At 42.7% G+C, this 17,603-nt stretch overlaps 1 protein-coding gene across 2 annotated transcripts in view; it reads left to right on the top strand.

Moving 5' to 3' along the window:
- The window catches only part of LOC135254914 (zinc finger protein ZFPM1-like), a 64,303-nt gene extending 46,957 nt beyond the window's left edge, over window positions 1-17,346 (top strand). Inside the window, exon 4 of one of the 2 annotated variants that reach the window (XM_064335515.1) lies at window positions 17,000-17,346. In XM_064335515.1, the coding sequence (XP_064191585.1) occupies window positions 17,000-17,277 (278 nt within the window). In that variant the 3' untranslated portion in view covers window positions 17,278-17,346. Of the gene's footprint in view, window positions 1-5,331; window positions 5,790-16,999 lie in introns of those variants that run through there. The other variant, XM_064335516.1, reaches the window with a different exon arrangement.
- The last annotated feature ends 257 nt before the right edge of the window (window positions 17,347-17,603 follow it).

The raw sequence follows: 17,603 nt of genomic DNA, 5'->3' as shown, positions 1-17,603 counted from the left end.
TTACGGGGGGTGAGGAAGCCGCACTTGCATGTTAAATCGTTTGGTGTTATTGATGTGCGGTCCTGAGAGTCCCACAGCGTCATCTATCGAGCCAGTGAAGGTTGGTGATATTCTGTGTGTGTAAAAATTTCTCATTGCCAGCACTGTGAGGACCCAGCTGACACAAAATGTTCTCACAATGTTGCTGCGATGCGGTGGCAATGTTACAACGGTGACAAAACATTCCAGTAACATTGTGAGAACATTTTGTGTTAGCTGGGGACAAAGGGGCCATGTCTCTGGGTGGGTGGGTAGACAGAGGTTCCACAGCTTAGCCTGGGTCAGACGGTTTTTAGCACAATAAATTTGGTCAATGCGAATGACTAAGTTCTATATTGCACATGGCTGCTGCCATCTCAGTGATTTGGTATGGAAAAATCTTCTTTTTAAAATTTTATTTCTGCCTAAATTTCTGCATGTTTATCCTACAGCATGTACTGTAAGTTAGACATGCCATTCCAACTTTATAATATTCACCTCGGCTCAGAGGAATATACGTATGTGCTTATACACCCCTTTTGAAATTCCAAATAGTTTTTGAAATATAAAACATTTTTTGGGAAGAATTTTGCCTTAGAAAGTGAATGGGGTATGAAAAATGAAATGCAATGAATGGGGAACATTGAACCTTGTGATGGTTTAGTTCCTGGCATAAAACACTCAAAAGGAACTGGGCACATGAGCTTGTATTTACACAGCTATTGTGGAACTGGACTTGTCCTTCACGATCGCAGAACCTCTGGTGAATTTAATTAAGATTTTAAAAACTTGAGAGGGCAAGTGTGGTAAAGCAGTACAGTGCACTGTTATAATTCTAATTTGTGGGGGACAAAGTTTCAACCATGAGATTTTAATCCTTGGAGTCGTAGTTAGAAATGTTGATTCCCGTTCAGGATAAGGTGTGTGGAGAAGCAGCGGGATGGGAGTGTGTTTCTCTGTGTGCAGGGCTAATGGGTGTTATGATTTTCAAGATATTTTCCCAACATTGCAACATTGTTGAGAGCTGCTTACTGCAAATGTCTAAATATTATTTTCTTTCTGTCTACATTTCTGAGCAGTACAACTCCTACAGCTTTTAAGCTAGCCATGCCAGAGTAGATTGTTTGTGTAAAGCTTTATTTTGTGTGGTCTGCCATTTCCGTTCACTAACCAATGGCTGAGATATTCAGCATTTCATCTGGGTGTTATTTTCTGGATGTCTGGAAGTGGCAAAAAGGCACAATTCGGTGACATAGTGCCACTGTTTGATAGTCTACAAAATCCCATTTGGTTGCAATGGTCATAAGGTTAAGTTTTATGATGCTACAGCTCTAACCTTTTCATCTGGTAGCAGCTAAACTGCTGAAGCAGCCAGACTGAAGTTTATTCATAAACTTTACATTCTAGTTGAATTTGTTAACCATCATTTTAATTTGGACTGCTTTGCTTTTGCTCAGTAATGGTACATTTTTAAAGAGAACTCTTCACTCTTATCTCATCCGCTGCCACAGTTCTGAACTGGCCTTTAGAAAATGAGAGAGTATCAGAACAGGTAAGGGTCACATATGTACGCTATGCATAACAGCTTATCAACTATGTTCAGGTGCTAGTATAATAAATAGTTAGATTAATTTAAGGCATCACTTTGATGAACACGTTGAATATGTGGGATGATAATAATAATAATAATAATAATAATAATAATAATAATTATTATTATTATTATTATTATTGTAATAATAATAATAATAATAGCTTTGATACATTGCTGTTCATAAATATTTACGTAAAAATGTCAAAGCAAAAATAAACAAAGTTCCAAAATGACTACGCTCAGATGTAAATTGGTGCATAAATGCCAAATAAAGTCATAAATCAACTAAAACTAAGGGTCTGCACACCAAAAGATACCGCAAACCCGCTTAAAGTGATATTTTTGTCGATTTTTTCAATTGACTTATATTGTCATAAGTAAGTGAATTGAAAAAATCGACAAAAATAAAAACAGGAAATCATCACTCACAATGATGTGATTGGATCATGCCAGTAAGGAGCATCTTCGATCAGAATGCTCAACTATTCTTTACTACTAACTGCCGCAAACCTCATGCTTCATGTTCTTTGCTGCTACAGAACTCTCGAGTCTCTCTTAATTTTACTGCTGGGTTCTAGAATGCCACAAGTCAACCGGTGATACAGTTGTGTTCTAGAAGCACAGTCAGTGAGTTCAACTGTGGCGCTTCACATTGTTTGGTTGAAAAAGGGAGAAAGGCATTCCTTTGGAAGAGCGTTATTCAAATCTCTCTTTTCATCAGATAAGATCTAACTGCTCATTCATAGCTTCTTATTGCTGCGGATTGATTTTTCCCTGCAGAAATGACAGATTTACATGTTATTTCTGAAAATACTTTCTTATTTGTTCTGAATGTCTGAAAGAATTAACCCTCCTGTTATGTTGCGGGTCAAATTGACCCTTTTTAAAGTTTGAAAACCTAGGAAAAATACTTAAAATTATTTTTTCAGTATGAAACTTCTTCTACTGGGCTTAATTAGTGTAATCAACATTTAAATGAAAATGGTCATTTCATGTATTTGCAAACCCCCCCTGTATGGGGATTGACCCGGGAACATTTTTGCTGTACCTAAAAAATGAACAGAACAGGAGGGTTAAACTTATAGTTTCTTGAGCATGTTCATATTTTAGTATGTATCAGTATATAAATATCAGCGTTTCATAGCTCAACAATTAATAAAGTTGGTTCAAACCCATGTGAATAAACCATAATGCTCTGGTATTAAATAGTGGAATAAGGAGCAGTTTTCTCTGTTCCTGAGAATTTAATTTTTTTGAAGGTGCAAAATTTTTGCATAACACTAATGTGTTTTAACATTTTTTCAGTTTACTATGAGTAGTCGCATAATGTAATAAAGATCAAGTGAGTTAGGGTTAGGGTTGGGGTTCTATGCTCATGCACCATGTTTGGCATTTAGCAGAGTTACCTACACCCGTTAGTAACACACAATCCATTTATTCAGCTAGGTGTTTTTACTTAAGTAATTTATTTTCATCTCCTTACTCAAGGGTGAGACAGACGTGCTACTGCTGGGAATTGAACTTGCGACCCTTGAGCTGTGTTCCCTGACCGTTGTACTACACAGCCACCTGCCTGACATCACAAGTACTGGAAGCCTTTGTGCTGAGCAGACGCAGTCCTCCTATGGCAACATATGCGATGTGAGACGGTTATTATCTCTATAAATCCATGTTATATTACTGGAGAACTGTCCGTCAGATATGACAACTAGGCTGTGCTCATGCAGCATTAGCCATGATGCACTACAGGAGAGCTAGCACGGTGAGTGTTGACGACTGGTGACGACTGGTGAGTAGCTAGAGGGCGCTGATATAGCAGTGACCCTAGGACACCAGGCCAGCATAAATCCACCCTAGCCCAGCTGTGTCTTGCTGCTTATTTTTGACATTGTGTATTGGATTAGATTAATTATTTTGTTTGTAGGCAGTGGTCGTAGCTGGAAGTATTTATCACACGTTCAATGATGCGGCTTTCAAAAATACGAACATAATACAGAACAATAACTTGCACTGTTTTTCTGCCCTTAATCACCCCCATTATGTATAGTACATGGTCAAAAGTATGTGGGCACCTGACATACAATATCTCATTCAAAATTGTGGGCATTAATATGGAGTTGGTACACCCTTTGCTGCTATAACAACCTCCACTCTTGTGGGAAGGCTTTATAATAGATGTTGGAGCATTGCTGCAGCGATTTGTTTCCATTCAGCCAGAAGAGCATTAGTGAGGTAGGGCACTGATTGAGCGATTAAGCCTGGCTCACAAGTGGTTTTCCAATTGATCCCAAAGGTGTTTTGAATGGGGTTGAGGTCAGAGCTCTGTGCAGGCCAGTCAAGTTGTTCAACACCGTTTTTGACAAAACTATTTCTATATGGACCTTGCTGTGTGCCCAGGGATATCGTCATGCTGAAACAGGAAAGGGCCTTCCCCAAACTGAATCGTCTAGAATGTGATTTTCCTGCACTGGAACTAAGGGGCCTAGCCCAAACCATAAAAAAACTGCCCCAGACGAAGCGGTGTTCAGATACTTTTGGTCATATAGTGTATTATAAGTCATAGCCATGTGCTGCTGTATGTATGCAGATATCCAAATCTCACAGCAACTCATTTGATGACAATTTGAGCCAAAAGGATTCTTTAGCTATAGCCAATTCAGTCTGCTAGGAAAGTCATTTTTCGAATTGTCTGGGCCTTGGGCCTTGGATCTGACCTGGAACAAGGAATTTGGCACAACTAACCAAGGTAGCACTCAGAAAATGTGATCTAATATAGCTACTGTACTACCCAGAAACTGTGATAACAAAGCTGGTTACCTGATTACAATTTTATAGTAACTTTAATAACCGACACTGATAGTAAGAGAGCTTGTATGTGTTAGGTGTGCACGCACGTTTGTGCGGGAACTGAGTTTTTTTTAAGGTTCCCAATATCTCACTTGTACTAATGTAAATGATTTCAGTTAGGAGTTACTTTTATCAAGTTGCGTTTTTTATCTTCCCGAATTTTTCATGCCTTTCTTTGCCAGTGACGGTTCTTATAAATGTTTTGTGTGACAGCAGACAGGCCGACTGTTATCAGGGCCAGAACAGAGCCGTCAGCCGCGAGACCGTTGCTCTCCCCTCGTTTCACCCGTCTTCAGTCCAGACGCTCTCGCCTGATGGAGCGAGAGGGCGAGATGGCGCTGGGGTGTTTTTCGTCCCTTGGCTACAGCCAGGAATGCCTCCTCCTTCTTCCTCTCTCTCACACTCTCTCTCTCTCTCTCTCTCAGTCTGTGCCTCTCTCCCTTTCTATGTCACCATCTTTCCTCTGACATTTTTTTCCCATTTTTCCTTCTTGTTTGATTTTTTTCATTGTAAAATAGATGTTATGTGATTGGATGGAGAGACAAGTTTTTTTTTACTGGGTTTGTTTTAGTTTTTACTCGCTCAAAATAATACAGGTCATGTGACTTCCATTAACCAGAGGAATAACGGTTTTTGTGATTTAAACTGTGAAAGCAACGGTTTGGGTGTACTTCTGTGAGAAGCTTCCTTGGTAACCTGTCTTATATCTGCCAATAGGCTGTTGTGGTAACTGAAGGAGTTGTGTTTCTCCTTCTCTCCCTCTTCTGCTCTCTCTCTCTCTCTCTTTCTCTCTTTCTCTCTTTCTCTCTCTCTCTCCCTCTCTCTCTCTCTCTCTCTCTCTCTCTCTCTCTTTCTCTCATGATGATTGATAGGCCGGGGGTGTAATCTAGAGGAACACAGTGCTATCAGCCTGGCCGCTCTTTCACCGACATGCAGCTCCTGTTTCTGGAACAGTCTGTGGTGCTGCTGGTGTGGTACCCTATCAGACAAGAGCGTTCACTGCCGTTCACAAAACCCACATCCTGGTCCACCTACCCCCAGGCCCCTCAGCCTACCATCCAATTACATTCAAGAATATGTCACCGCCCTGACATTTGAGTATATTGGCAAAACTTTACACGAATAAACATCAAACTAGAAAACAAGCCAAAAATTCAAAAAGGAAAATCCATATACCTGTGTATATATAGTATTTACATAAACATGCATAACAAACACATATACTCACACATATACAGTGAGCTCCATAATGTTTGGAACTAAGACATATTTTTATTTGATCTGTACTCCACACTTTTAGATTTGTAATCTGACTATGCATATATGGTTAAAGTATTTTTATACATTTTGATTTCATTATGCAGACATTACATACTTAGCCACCCCCCCATTGCAGGACACCATAATGTTTGGGAGAAATTGATTCAGGGGTGTTTATGATTAGTCAGATGTGTTCAATTGCTTGTTGAGTGCAGGTATAAGACAGCTCTTAGCATCTACATTACATTACCTTTATTTGGCAGACGCTTTTATCCAAAGCGACGTACAAAAAGTGCATTTCATGGTCATAGACAACTGCTAAACACAGGTTCAGTAAGGTATAATACTTAATCTAGTCTTGATTCTTGGCTTTTGATTACCTTTGGAGTCTGTTAATGGCGTATGTCAACATGTGGACCACAGTTGTACCAGTGAAAGTCAAGGAAGCCATTATGAGGCTGAAAAATAAGAAAAAACAGTCAGAGACACAGGCCAATCCTTAGGCGTACCAAAACAAATCGTTTGGAAAGTCATGATGAAGAAAGAGTGCACTGGTGACGTACTCAGGTATTCATCGCATGGTGATGTCTGTGGGTCACAGTCATTGGATGCAAAGGATATGCAACAAATTACTGAAAATATGACTACTTTATTTACATAACATTAATATGTCCCAAACATTATGGTGCCCGGCCGTGGGTGCGAGGCTATGTATAAAAAGTGCTGCAATTTCTGCCTGATGTATAAAAATACCCTTAAATAAAATCTGAGGATGTGCACTTTAACCACATGTGAATTGTTTTGTTACAAATCTATAATTGTGGAATACAGAGCCAAATCAACAACAACAAGAAAATGTCTTTGTCTTTCAAATGTTATGGAGCTCACTGTATATATATGTACGTATGTACAACACATTAAAGTCACATTTTTTTGCGTCTGGTTATGGCTATGGCAGGCAGTTATATATTTGTGGTGTATGGTTTGTGCGGTTTCTTTTCCCCTTAAGGATGTACAGTTTTCCAATTCAGTTTGTCATTTTTCTTGTTGTTTTCTAAATTGATTTTGAATTAAAAATGTATTTCTGCTTGCCATTTGCTGGTGTTAGTGTTAGTCGAGTGAGCCTCAGGATCAGCTGGTTGAAGGGACTTTTCTCTGGGCTCAGCTCTTGGCATTGCAGGGCTTTGTAATGACTATGGTAAGGGTCTGTTTTTTAGAGTAAAAAAACACTAGGGCCTCTGCATTTCTTCCTATCCCTTTTCAATCTTTTCACCCTTCTTCTTTGTCTTCCCCTCTCCTCCTCTATCATTCTCATCTCTCCTCAATCTCACCCCCACTCTTATTTTCTATCTCTTCTGTTTTTCATCTGTCTTCCCCCTCTTCTATATCCCCCTCTCTTCTCTTCCCCATCCCCCTCACCAGACCTCCCCCCACAGCTCACCATGCAAAATATTCATATGCCTTTAATTAAACACTATTGATCTGATTAGAACATAATTATTATTATTATTATTATTATTATTATTATTATTATTATTATTATTATTATTATTGATTTTACACATGTATAGATGAAATTGAGTCAAAACGGTCATAAACTACAATCACATTGATTAGACAAGTGGTCCAAAACTAACTAAAATGTGTTTATTTGGCAACATTGGCATGTTTTGATTACAAGATACAGTGTGTATTTATGCAAGCAAATAAACAATGACAAAGTGTTTATTCTAGTTTGGTTTATTGATAGTGTCTTTGTTAAATAGTTTTCAGATGGTGATTCTTTTGATTTTGCTTTTGAATGATGACAGGAAGCAGGCCACGTCTTCATGTTTCCTTTGGCAGGCCATGCAAAGTTCACGTCAGTACGTGGATAATAAATATCAGATAAATATCTATTAAATTCTGATATGTATAAGATTATGAATTTTAACTACGATTATCCTTTTTCTGCCCCCATTTCATAATTCACAGTAAAACGAGATTCAATAAATAAGAAAAGAATAATTTTCTAAAAGAACACTGTGTAACAACCTCCCCCTTGCCCTCCCTGCTCTTTCCCTCGCTTTCTCTGGCAATCTTCCTCTCTTAGTTTATCCTGTTTAATTCATTTTAAACAGGGTAAATAGGGCAAGGTTTACTGGCATAACAGGGGCACAGCTGTCTTGCTAAAGCATGGGCTAAGTGCAGAAAGCAAATCAAACGGTGAAACAAAAAACATTAGAAGGAACGATTAAGGATACACAATGAAAAAATCATAAACCACAACAAAGAAGCAATACTCATTCACAAGAATCAGATCTGTCGTTCTTTGTTGGGAACGTCTCTCTCTGACAGCATTCTCTTTTTTCTCCCTCTCTTTCACACACACACACATGAAGCTTTCCTTTTTGGATTAAAAAAGGCCCCGAAGGGAGAGCCACAGGTGTTTTGATCTGTGCGTTCAGCAACGCTCGTTAAGGTAATTAGTATTCTAATCAGCGGCGGCGGCACTTGCGCCCTCTTTGGTGTCTTTCAAATCTCGCTGAGTGAGGAGTAGAGCTTTCAGAAGAGGGAGAGATCTCTGAAGAGGGAATTAAATCCAGGTCTTGCTGATGTGGAGCGGGATAAGCGAGTGTGTTTGTGCTGCCGGTGTGTGTCCCCTCTCTCGTCTTCGCGCTCCTAACCAGGAAACAAGGCAGGAAGTGCAGGGGACCCTCAGGTGAAGTGGGCCTCTCACTGGTGTTTCGGGTGTGATCTTCGGTTTTAAGTCTTGTGTGCAATGGTTAATCGCTTCTCAGTGCTCTCTTCATGAAATCATTTGGCATCCAATGTGGGGCTGTACATATCCAATTCCCACCCCGATTTGGAATGTCCCATTTATCTGCAGCCAAAGCATGCGGGAAAAGCATTACCGATTTGAGAGGGCGTAGAACTCCGTGGTTCTCCTCCAAAACTCATGGTGTCACCAGCAACTTCTTTTCACACTACAAACTACAGATGAGCTGCTTGGAGTTGGAGGAAGATCTTTCAAATGCAGCTTTAGCATGCAGCTCACAGGCACGCGATCGACCTGCAGGGGTTGCTAGATTGCGATGAAACACAGACCCCAAGCCTACTGGACCCTTCCATACCCGTGGTGACACAATCGCCAATTTTGCGTCGCCCTATGGAGCTACTGGGCACAGTCAGCACTGACATGGTCTGGATACATTTCGAGACCGTGGGGCTCATCCATGCACCACAACGTGGTTCCTTAACCAAATAAGCCACCCAGCAGCCTTGAAATCCTTTTTGGAATGGAAACAAAACAGTAGCTTGAAGAAGAGACTGTATACTGTGACCACTCTGCGATGTTTTAGGGAGTCTTGTTTTCTGCACAGACACACCTCTCTATATCTTCACATACGGAGACACAACATCCTGCCCAGTGCTGCCATTCTGTGATGTCATCTTTTCAGGTGTCACTCTCCTGTGATGTCATCATTTTGCGATTTTACAATCCATCCATACCATGCCCTGTGTCACTGTCATTTGATTTGATTCAATCGTCATGTGATGTCACAAAATGTACACCTGTGGAACAACTTGGAAGCTAATCCACTGAACATGTATGTGAGTTTTAACCAATGAACAAAATAAATTTGGTACTTTTCCTGGACTCAGGGGTCTTGCTTTCTTACTGGTTGAATTTGAATCGTGTTTCAGTTGCAGTTTCAGTTTGCACTCACACGTTTCAGTTGAGTTACGTGGTTCAGTTGATCCAAAACCACCTCAAGCAAGTCTACTCTCAATTTCTGGCTTCAGAACGGAGGGTGTCATTTGTAAAAAGCGAACAGTGACAAGGAGGTAAATGAGCTCGGTTTTGGAACACTCTCCAAGTGTGACCAGTCTGAAAACATCCCTAATGACAGGAGGTTCCAGTAGGTTAGCAGGTGTTGCTGGTGATATATTACAGTACTATGCAGCCTATTGTATATATTGTCCATAGTCTTGACTCTTAATATTCTTAAATGCTTCAGTTTCAGTTTCAGTGTTCAAGACTGAAATTTCATTGTTTTGTTAAAAATGCAAAGTAGAGAATCTATCTAGAGCGGCGTTTTTCAAAGGGACTGCCAAGGCACCCTGGGGTGTCGTGAGATCCTTCTAGGGGTGCCTCCAAATTTAAGTTATGTTAAAAATTTTAAAAGCTATGATAAAACTAATAAATCATATTGTGAATAAAAACATTTCATAATGGCCCATTTGTAAGCTCAACTGATTTCAGTTCATAATGGAGCATTTGTAAGCTCATACAGCAAATATTACAACTTGTCTTAACTCTGTCCTCCATGTGTTCAACCTCTGTTTGCTCAGACTGATCTCCTGACGGGTCATAAATATAGTAAATTTTGTCAAATCTCTCGAAGCAACTGATTTTTACGTATTAGCTGGACTAGCGATGTTGTTTTTCCACCTCAGAAATTAAGTTAATGATGAAATAAATGACAAAAAAAACTGAAATTAAGATTCCCTACCACCCGACCCTTCTGCTGGACTTGTTTTGATGTAATAATTCTGCAGTATAACATGTTGTATTTATGTCAAGTAGCTTGATGCGTTATTGTATAAATAAAAAAATAAGAGAAACAAAGTGCAATAGCAGGGACCTAGCAAGGCTCAAACTATGATCTCCAGTGGGAGATGCTGTCATGCTAACCACTGCATATAATTAGTGCGGTTATGTCGTTAATTATTCCAAGTGATAGGCCCACTGGCTTGTGAGAGTTACCTAAATATGTCAGTTCAAAAATGTAATTTGTTGAATGAAACAGATTGAATATTTTGACACGTTCATCTTTTTCTGCTTTTAATTAAGATTTACAAGATCTAAAGGCAATTTGTGGTGTTTTTTTCCCCACTTAAAACATGTGTATAAGTGTTGCAAATTGCATGTGTCATTTTGGGGTGCTGTGAAAATGGAAATTGTTTATGTAGTGCCTGAAAAGTTTGGAAACCATTGGTCTAGACTGAGAATCTGTGCTGGCCCTGTCACTGCTGTGTGATGTCACCATTCTGGAATGTCACTGCTCTGTTTTTAAACTGCCTGAACTGGGGCTCCATAAGGCACCAGAGTAAAACTTTTAACTTTCCAAACATCTTCAAAATACATAGGTCACAAGCAGTCCACCACAAGTACTGTGACTGAAGTGCTCTTTTCAGGGCCAGAAGGGAGTAGCTAATGTAGAAAAGAAATAATGATTGAATTAATTATCTAAGTCACATACCGTACAATTAATTCTGCAGCTTCGCCCCAGTCTCTTTTCCCCCCCATCTATGCAGAGAGAATGTCAAGAAACATTTTCTAATTAATTTCTGTGATTATCAGGGAGAGGTTCTTGAAGGTCCTTATTTTCAATTTGTGAGCGAGAAACAGTGGAATGAGGGAAAACTGGGAGATGAGGGAACACACATTCTCACACACACACACACACACTCATACGCACCCTCACTCACACACATGCTCTCAATCACACATTCACTCACACACGGATTCACACAGACATGCATGCTCACACACACAAATTCACGAACATAGTAAATCACTAAAATTCTCACAATAAGAGGCCTCTGCAGTGTCTATGTAGTATAATGACAGAATATTATAGTGCAGATGTACTGTATTGTTGAGTATCCTGTCTAGTTGGACATCGATGCATTATTAGGCACTACTATGTGTGTTTGGCTGAGTTCTCTCTGATTAGGCAGTTTTTGTGTTTGTGCTGTTGTTTTCCATGTGACTGGAGAGATCTTTGAGAGGCCACCTGGTAGCAGGAAATCATGTTTCTTTATAGATGCCCATATTCTTAGTGCCTGACTCTGTTCCTCTTTACAAATGAATGCATCAGTGCAGTATTTGCTATGGTACTGTAACGTGATTGAATTAACATGTGGCAGAATAACTATGCATATGTGCTGGAACAGAGAGGTGGTAGATCTCCCTACCCATGGCTCAGATTTATCAGGTTTCTTTCTCTCTTCTCAGCTCTGTTCAGTTGTGTTCAGTTCTGCTCATGTGTGCTGTAGTGTTGTTGGTTGTGCTCAGTGATGCTCAGGTGCACTTAGTTATTTGCATTTTTTGTTTGAATTTTGCCTGTGTTTCATCAGAAAGGCATACTGATTTATGATCAGGTGTGCTCATCTTTACTCAGGTGTGCTCATCTTTGCTCAGGGGTGCTCATCTTTGCTCAGTTTAGTTCATCTTTGCTCCAGTTTGCTCATCTTTGCTCCAGTTTGCTCATCTTTGCTCCAGTTTGCTCATTTTTGCTCAGGTGTGCTCATATTTGCACAGGTTTGCTCATTCATATTTGCACAGGTGTGCTCATCTTTGCTCAGGTGTGCTCATCTTTGCTCAGGTTTGCTCATATTTGCACAGGTTTGCTCATCTTTGCTCAGGTGCTGTGATGTGGGTTGCATCTGCAGGGCTCTGCACGGTGTGGAAGTGTGAGAGGGGTAATTAGGGCAGAATGCAGAGCAGGAAGGGTGGAGTGGGGGAAATAGCGTGATCTGTCATTCAGTGGAGGTTAAACCCCACCTATTAGTGTGGGGTCAGAGTTCAGCACAGATAAAGATTTGCTGTTGTAACACGTCTGGGGAATCAATACCCTCACGGTGATCTGCTCATTTGATATCAACAATAGTCTTCTTAAAAATCAATTAGCCCAGATAGAAGTGGCGGTGGGGCTGGAAACAGGAGAGAAGGAGAAGGAAGATGAGGAGGAGGAGGTGGGGAGGAGGAGGAATAGAGTTGTCTTAATCAAAAGCCAATCAGGTGACTCCTCCGCGTGGGGATTCCTGGTCCTTCCCATTAGGCCGTGCAGGCAGCAGTGCTCATTTGCATAGCGAAGGTCTCCAGCCCAATGACACGAGTGCGTTGCGTCTCGCGTGCTACCCGACATCCCCTGTGTGTTCAGCAACCTCAGTGGGAAGCGGAGTGTTTATACAGCATGCTCATCAGCATGTAAAACATGTTCGCCAACACCACGGACTCTCCTGACAGTGATCCAGTGCACAGGCCTTATATCTACATGCGGTAAATGTACGTACACATGCGTGTCCACACAGGCCACTGCTACAATATTTGTGCATAACGTCACCTTGCAGCTGACACCAGTACTCAAACATGTAATTAATTAATTTTTATTAACAGTTAAAAGTGAAGATGTATTTCATCTTCATTTCGTCCTTGCAGGTTATTGTAGTGATTTAGCTATTTGGCAAATGAGGCTTCCTAATAGCATCTGGAGCTCTTTATTTTCCTTTTCCAATGACATGTCTGGTTCAGAGACGTGTAATACTCCTGTGCACCTGTTTTAAAAAGTACTGTATGAGTTTGTTCTGTACAAACAGTCCCAGAGAGCTGACCCAGATCGTTGGCTCTGTTGAGCTTTCCACCGAGCTGGAAAGTACATGGTTTTTGTTTGCAGTGCGATATTCCCTGCCGTTTATGGAGGGGTGTATTTGCTGTTCAACGCCCGAGACAGTAGGGCACAGGTCAGTGTGTTGGTTTTGTGATATATCTGACAATATGGTACGGACAGGTGTGATAACTGTGTCATGTTCCCTACAGTAGGGTACAGAGGTGTGACGTGGCTGTGTCATGTTCATGTTCCCTACAGTAGGGTATGGAGGTATGATGTTGCTGTGTCCTGTTCCCTAGAGTAGGGTATAGAGTTGTGATGTGGCTGTGTCATGCTCATGTTCCCTACAGTAGGGTACATAGGTGTGGTGTTGCTGTATCATGCTCCCTACAGTATGGCTTGGAGTTGTGATGTGGCTGTGTCATGTTAATGTTCTCTACAGTAGGGTATGGAGGTGAGATGTTGCTTTGTCATGTTCCCTACAGTATGGTTCGGAGGAGTGATGTTGCTGTGTTATGTTTCTTACAGTTGAGTATGGTATTGTGTGTTTGCAGAGTCATGTACCCTACTGTAGGGGATACCACACAATAATCACACTCCTCTGTGCAATAATGTAGGGAACAGCACACTGCAGACTTACCACACTGTTCAATACGGTGGGCAGACATCAAACAGCATACTCGCACCTCCATAACAAACTGTAGGGAACATAACACTGCAAACACACTGTGCTGTACCCTACTGTAGAGAACATAACACCTCAAACACCGTGCTGTACCCTACTGTAGGGAACATGACACTGCAAACACATCGTGCCGTACCCTACTGTAGGGAACATAACACTGCAAACACACCGGGCCGTACCCTACTGTAGGGAACATAACACTGCAAACACACCGTGCTGTACCCTACTGTAGGGAACATAACACTGCAAACACACCGTGCTGTACCCTACTGTAGGGAACGTAGCACTGCAAACACACTGTGCTGTACCCTACTGTAGGGAACATAGCACTGCAAACACACCGTGCTGTACCCTACTGTAGGGAACAGGCTTTAATCTCTCATACACCTCCTGGGGTGTCCGTCTGTCAGTCACCCTGTGCCTCCAGCCGGAGAGTACAGCTGAGGTAAAGACCATCAAGCGCTTTACATTTTCAGCACGTCCTGCATCAAACCCATTCAAATTCCAAATCCCTCTCTCGCACTCCCTATCTCTCCACCTGGCTCTCTCTGCCTGTCTTTTCTCCTCTCTACATATATATGTATTCCTCATTAATCTTCCCTGGCTGGTAATTACATTAGTCATTTCATTAATGATGGAGTGATTGTTTTATTGTCTCAGGTTGTAAAGTGGACAGCGATAGCGGACGCCGCGGTGGCTGGCAGTGGAGTGGTGTTGATAAGCCCTGTGGGGCATTCAGGGCATCGGCGCCCTGGCTGACATGTTCTCCATCTTGAGACCGGTACAGTCAGTACAGGTTTCCCTCCTCAGTTCACACTGGCACAGTTTCCCATTGAAGTCCTCATTGGTAGTGTGCCCTAGTTCACAGTGATACTGTTTCCTTTTTCAGTTCACATTGGTACTGTTTACTGTTTCTGTTTACACTGGTACTGGTACTGGTACTACTCCCTTTCTCTACTCCCCCCTGACTTCTTCTTTCTACCTCTCCTCTTTCGCTTTCAAGGATTCACTAAAGTTTATTTTTATAAGCATTACATTGTTTCCGAAGGTGTTTTAGAACATAGATGTGTAAGGCTAAATCCTTCCTGCTTTCCCTTCCCATCTCTCTCCCTTTTACTCCCTGCTCATCTCTCTCTCTCTATTTCTCTCTCTCCCTCCCTCCCTCTCTCTCTTTCCCTGAGTCTTGGCTGTGGGAAAGCCAGTTATCTCAGTCTGTGAGTGGGTCTCTGGTGGGGATAGATACACAGAAGATAGATGAGTGTTTTGACATGGAGAGTGTTGGACAAACAGTGTTATCTGTGTGACACTTCAGCCCGGCCCCTGAAAGAGAGCTGAACCATAGAGGAGGATGTTTGGGGTGGTGGGTGGTAGGGGGTGGGGGGTTGGGGGGTGGTTGGGGGGGGTGGGGGGGGGGAAGGGTGTATGCATGCGTGCGCATGCTTTTGCGTGCACACTCTTGTGTATGCATGTGTGCGCATGCTTGTGCGTGCACACACTTGAGTGTGCGTGCGAGCGAGTGTGCGTGCAAGTGTGTGGTGACAGATCGGAGCTGGAGACATGGGCAGTGAATATTATTTGTGTTTCTCCTTATTAACCAACCCACTGAAAACCCCTGTCTCTGTCACACGCATTGCTCATTTGTTCAGTGACCTGTTTGCCTACCTGCTTTGGGCCACGTGTGCTATGTTAAAGTCCAGCAGGAGTCCGAGTCCCATTTTCATGAAGCATCTCAAATTATGGAGTGCTGATCTATGATCAGTTTTCCTTTTAGCTCACAGTGGATGAGCGGAGGAATATGGACAGGGGGAACCTGATCCTAGATCAGTAGATCAGTGCTTCTGCTACCGTGGCAGTATGGGTGACAGCCTGAAATGCTGGTTGTAACCACAGGGTTGCAGGTAAATTGTTTCAATCTCCCCCCTCCCCCCAAATGTGTTAAAATATGTGAAATATGCTAGAGCTGGATGTACTGACGTACATGGAAATGTGAACTGGGTTTAGGTTAAAACAAAAAACTAAACCATGGTGTACCAGGAAGTTTTTTTTAGTTTTTTTTCCCCCTGAGATAGCAGTGAGGCTTGTGATGGTGTTAGTTGTGATGGTTCTGCTTGTTTTGGATCTGATGAGCTTGGCTGTCAGACGTTGGTGGGAGTAGGTGGGAGTAGTCTATGGGTGTGGGGTGTGTCTTTGCTTTTCCAGATGTATCTACCTACAAAAGCAGAATGTATGATCGGATGCTTTTTTCAGTCCCATATAATCTCGTATCAGTTCAACAATCCCCAACTCTTCCTGTTTCAGAACTCAGTGCTCCCACCCCCTGCCCCTGTTTCTGACCTCAATGCCTCTACCCCCTGCCCCCTGTTTCAGACCTCAATGCCCCCACCCCCTGCCCCCTGCTTCAGACCTCAATGCTTCCATCCCACCCCCTGCCCTGTTTCAGACCTCAATGCCCCCGCCCCCTGCCCTGTTTCAGACCTCAATGCCCCCACACCCTGCCCCCTGTTTCAGACCTCAATGCCCCCACCCCTGCCCCCTGTTTCAGACCTCAATGTTCCCACCCCCTGCCTGTTTCAGACCTCAATGCCCACCCTGCCCTGTTTCAGACCTCAATGTTCCCCCCCCTGCCCTGTTTCAGACCTCAATGCCCCCCCCCCTGCCCCTGTTTCAGACCTCAATGCCCCACCCCCTGCCCCTGTCACACATTGTGCCCTCTTCCTGAGGGGGTCTCTGCCTGCGTTCTACCACAGTCGTCCTATGTCCACTGCCTGGCTCAGTAAACGCCAAAAGCCCTCTAGTGGTGAGAGTGGTGTGCATCTCTGGCCCCTGCAGGATGAGCAAGATAGAGAGCAAGAGAGAGGAAGAGCAGTCCTAAATTCTGTTCTCTCATCATCATCATTATTATTATCTTATTCATCATTATTCTCTTAACCATGGTCATCCTCCCCTGGACTCTCCATCTCATTGGACTATCATGGAGGGTGGTGTGTGAGTTAGTATATGTGTATGTCTGTGTGTGCATGTGTGTGCGTTCTTGTTTTCATGAGAGTGTATACATGTGTCTGCGTGTGTGTTTGTGCCTATGTCTGATTGTGTGCGCGCCTGTGTGTGTCTGTGTGTGTGTATTTGGGGGTGTATCTTACAGCACTGGTACTGGATGTCATTCACAGCATTCTGTCTCTCTCTCTTACTTAGTCTCTGCCTTGGTTGCCTCTGCAGATGAGCTCTGCCTGAGCCTGGTGGGCGGAGTTAGTGAGGTCATCGCCCAGAGGAACCTCACGCCCAACACTGTATGGGGACCATACAGTGGTCACGTCCACAACAAGGAGAAGGGCAAGGAGCAGGAGGGAGAGGTGAGGGGTGTGTGTGTGTGTGTTTTGAGTGAAACAGGCCTGTGTGTGTGTCTTTGTTTGTTAGTGTGTAGAAGACGGTGTGTGTGTGTGTGTTTGGTTTGTGTGTGCATTTCTGTGTGGTGTCATGCACATGCGCACTTATAAGGCGCGCTCAAATGATAATACTGAAACACGCTCCTGCACACGCAACCACAAGCATACACGCTCTCTCTCGCAGTAGACCCGGAGAGGATACGGGTAAAGGGTCCGAGGCTGGACTGAGGGGAGGACCTGGCCCTCCTCCTCCGGGTTGTTTCGCTGATCGCACCGGAGGAGTGGGGTTATATCCGAGGTTACGTTACACTATTAAGAAATCCTTCACAGCAGATTACAATATGCAAATCCCCGTCGGTGCCTCTGCCGGCTGCTCCTGCCTCTACCGCTCCGTCTTTTATACTAAAAAACTCATCTATCTGCCTGATTAACCCTTA

This window comes from Anguilla rostrata, chromosome 5, assembly GCF_018555375.3.
Source record: "Anguilla rostrata isolate EN2019 chromosome 5, ASM1855537v3, whole genome shotgun sequence".
In the NCBI taxonomy this organism is placed as follows: Eukaryota; Metazoa; Chordata; class Actinopteri; order Anguilliformes; family Anguillidae; genus Anguilla; species Anguilla rostrata.
Note: the sequence above shows the minus strand (reverse complement) of the source record. Positions and strands in the feature narration are given on the sequence as shown.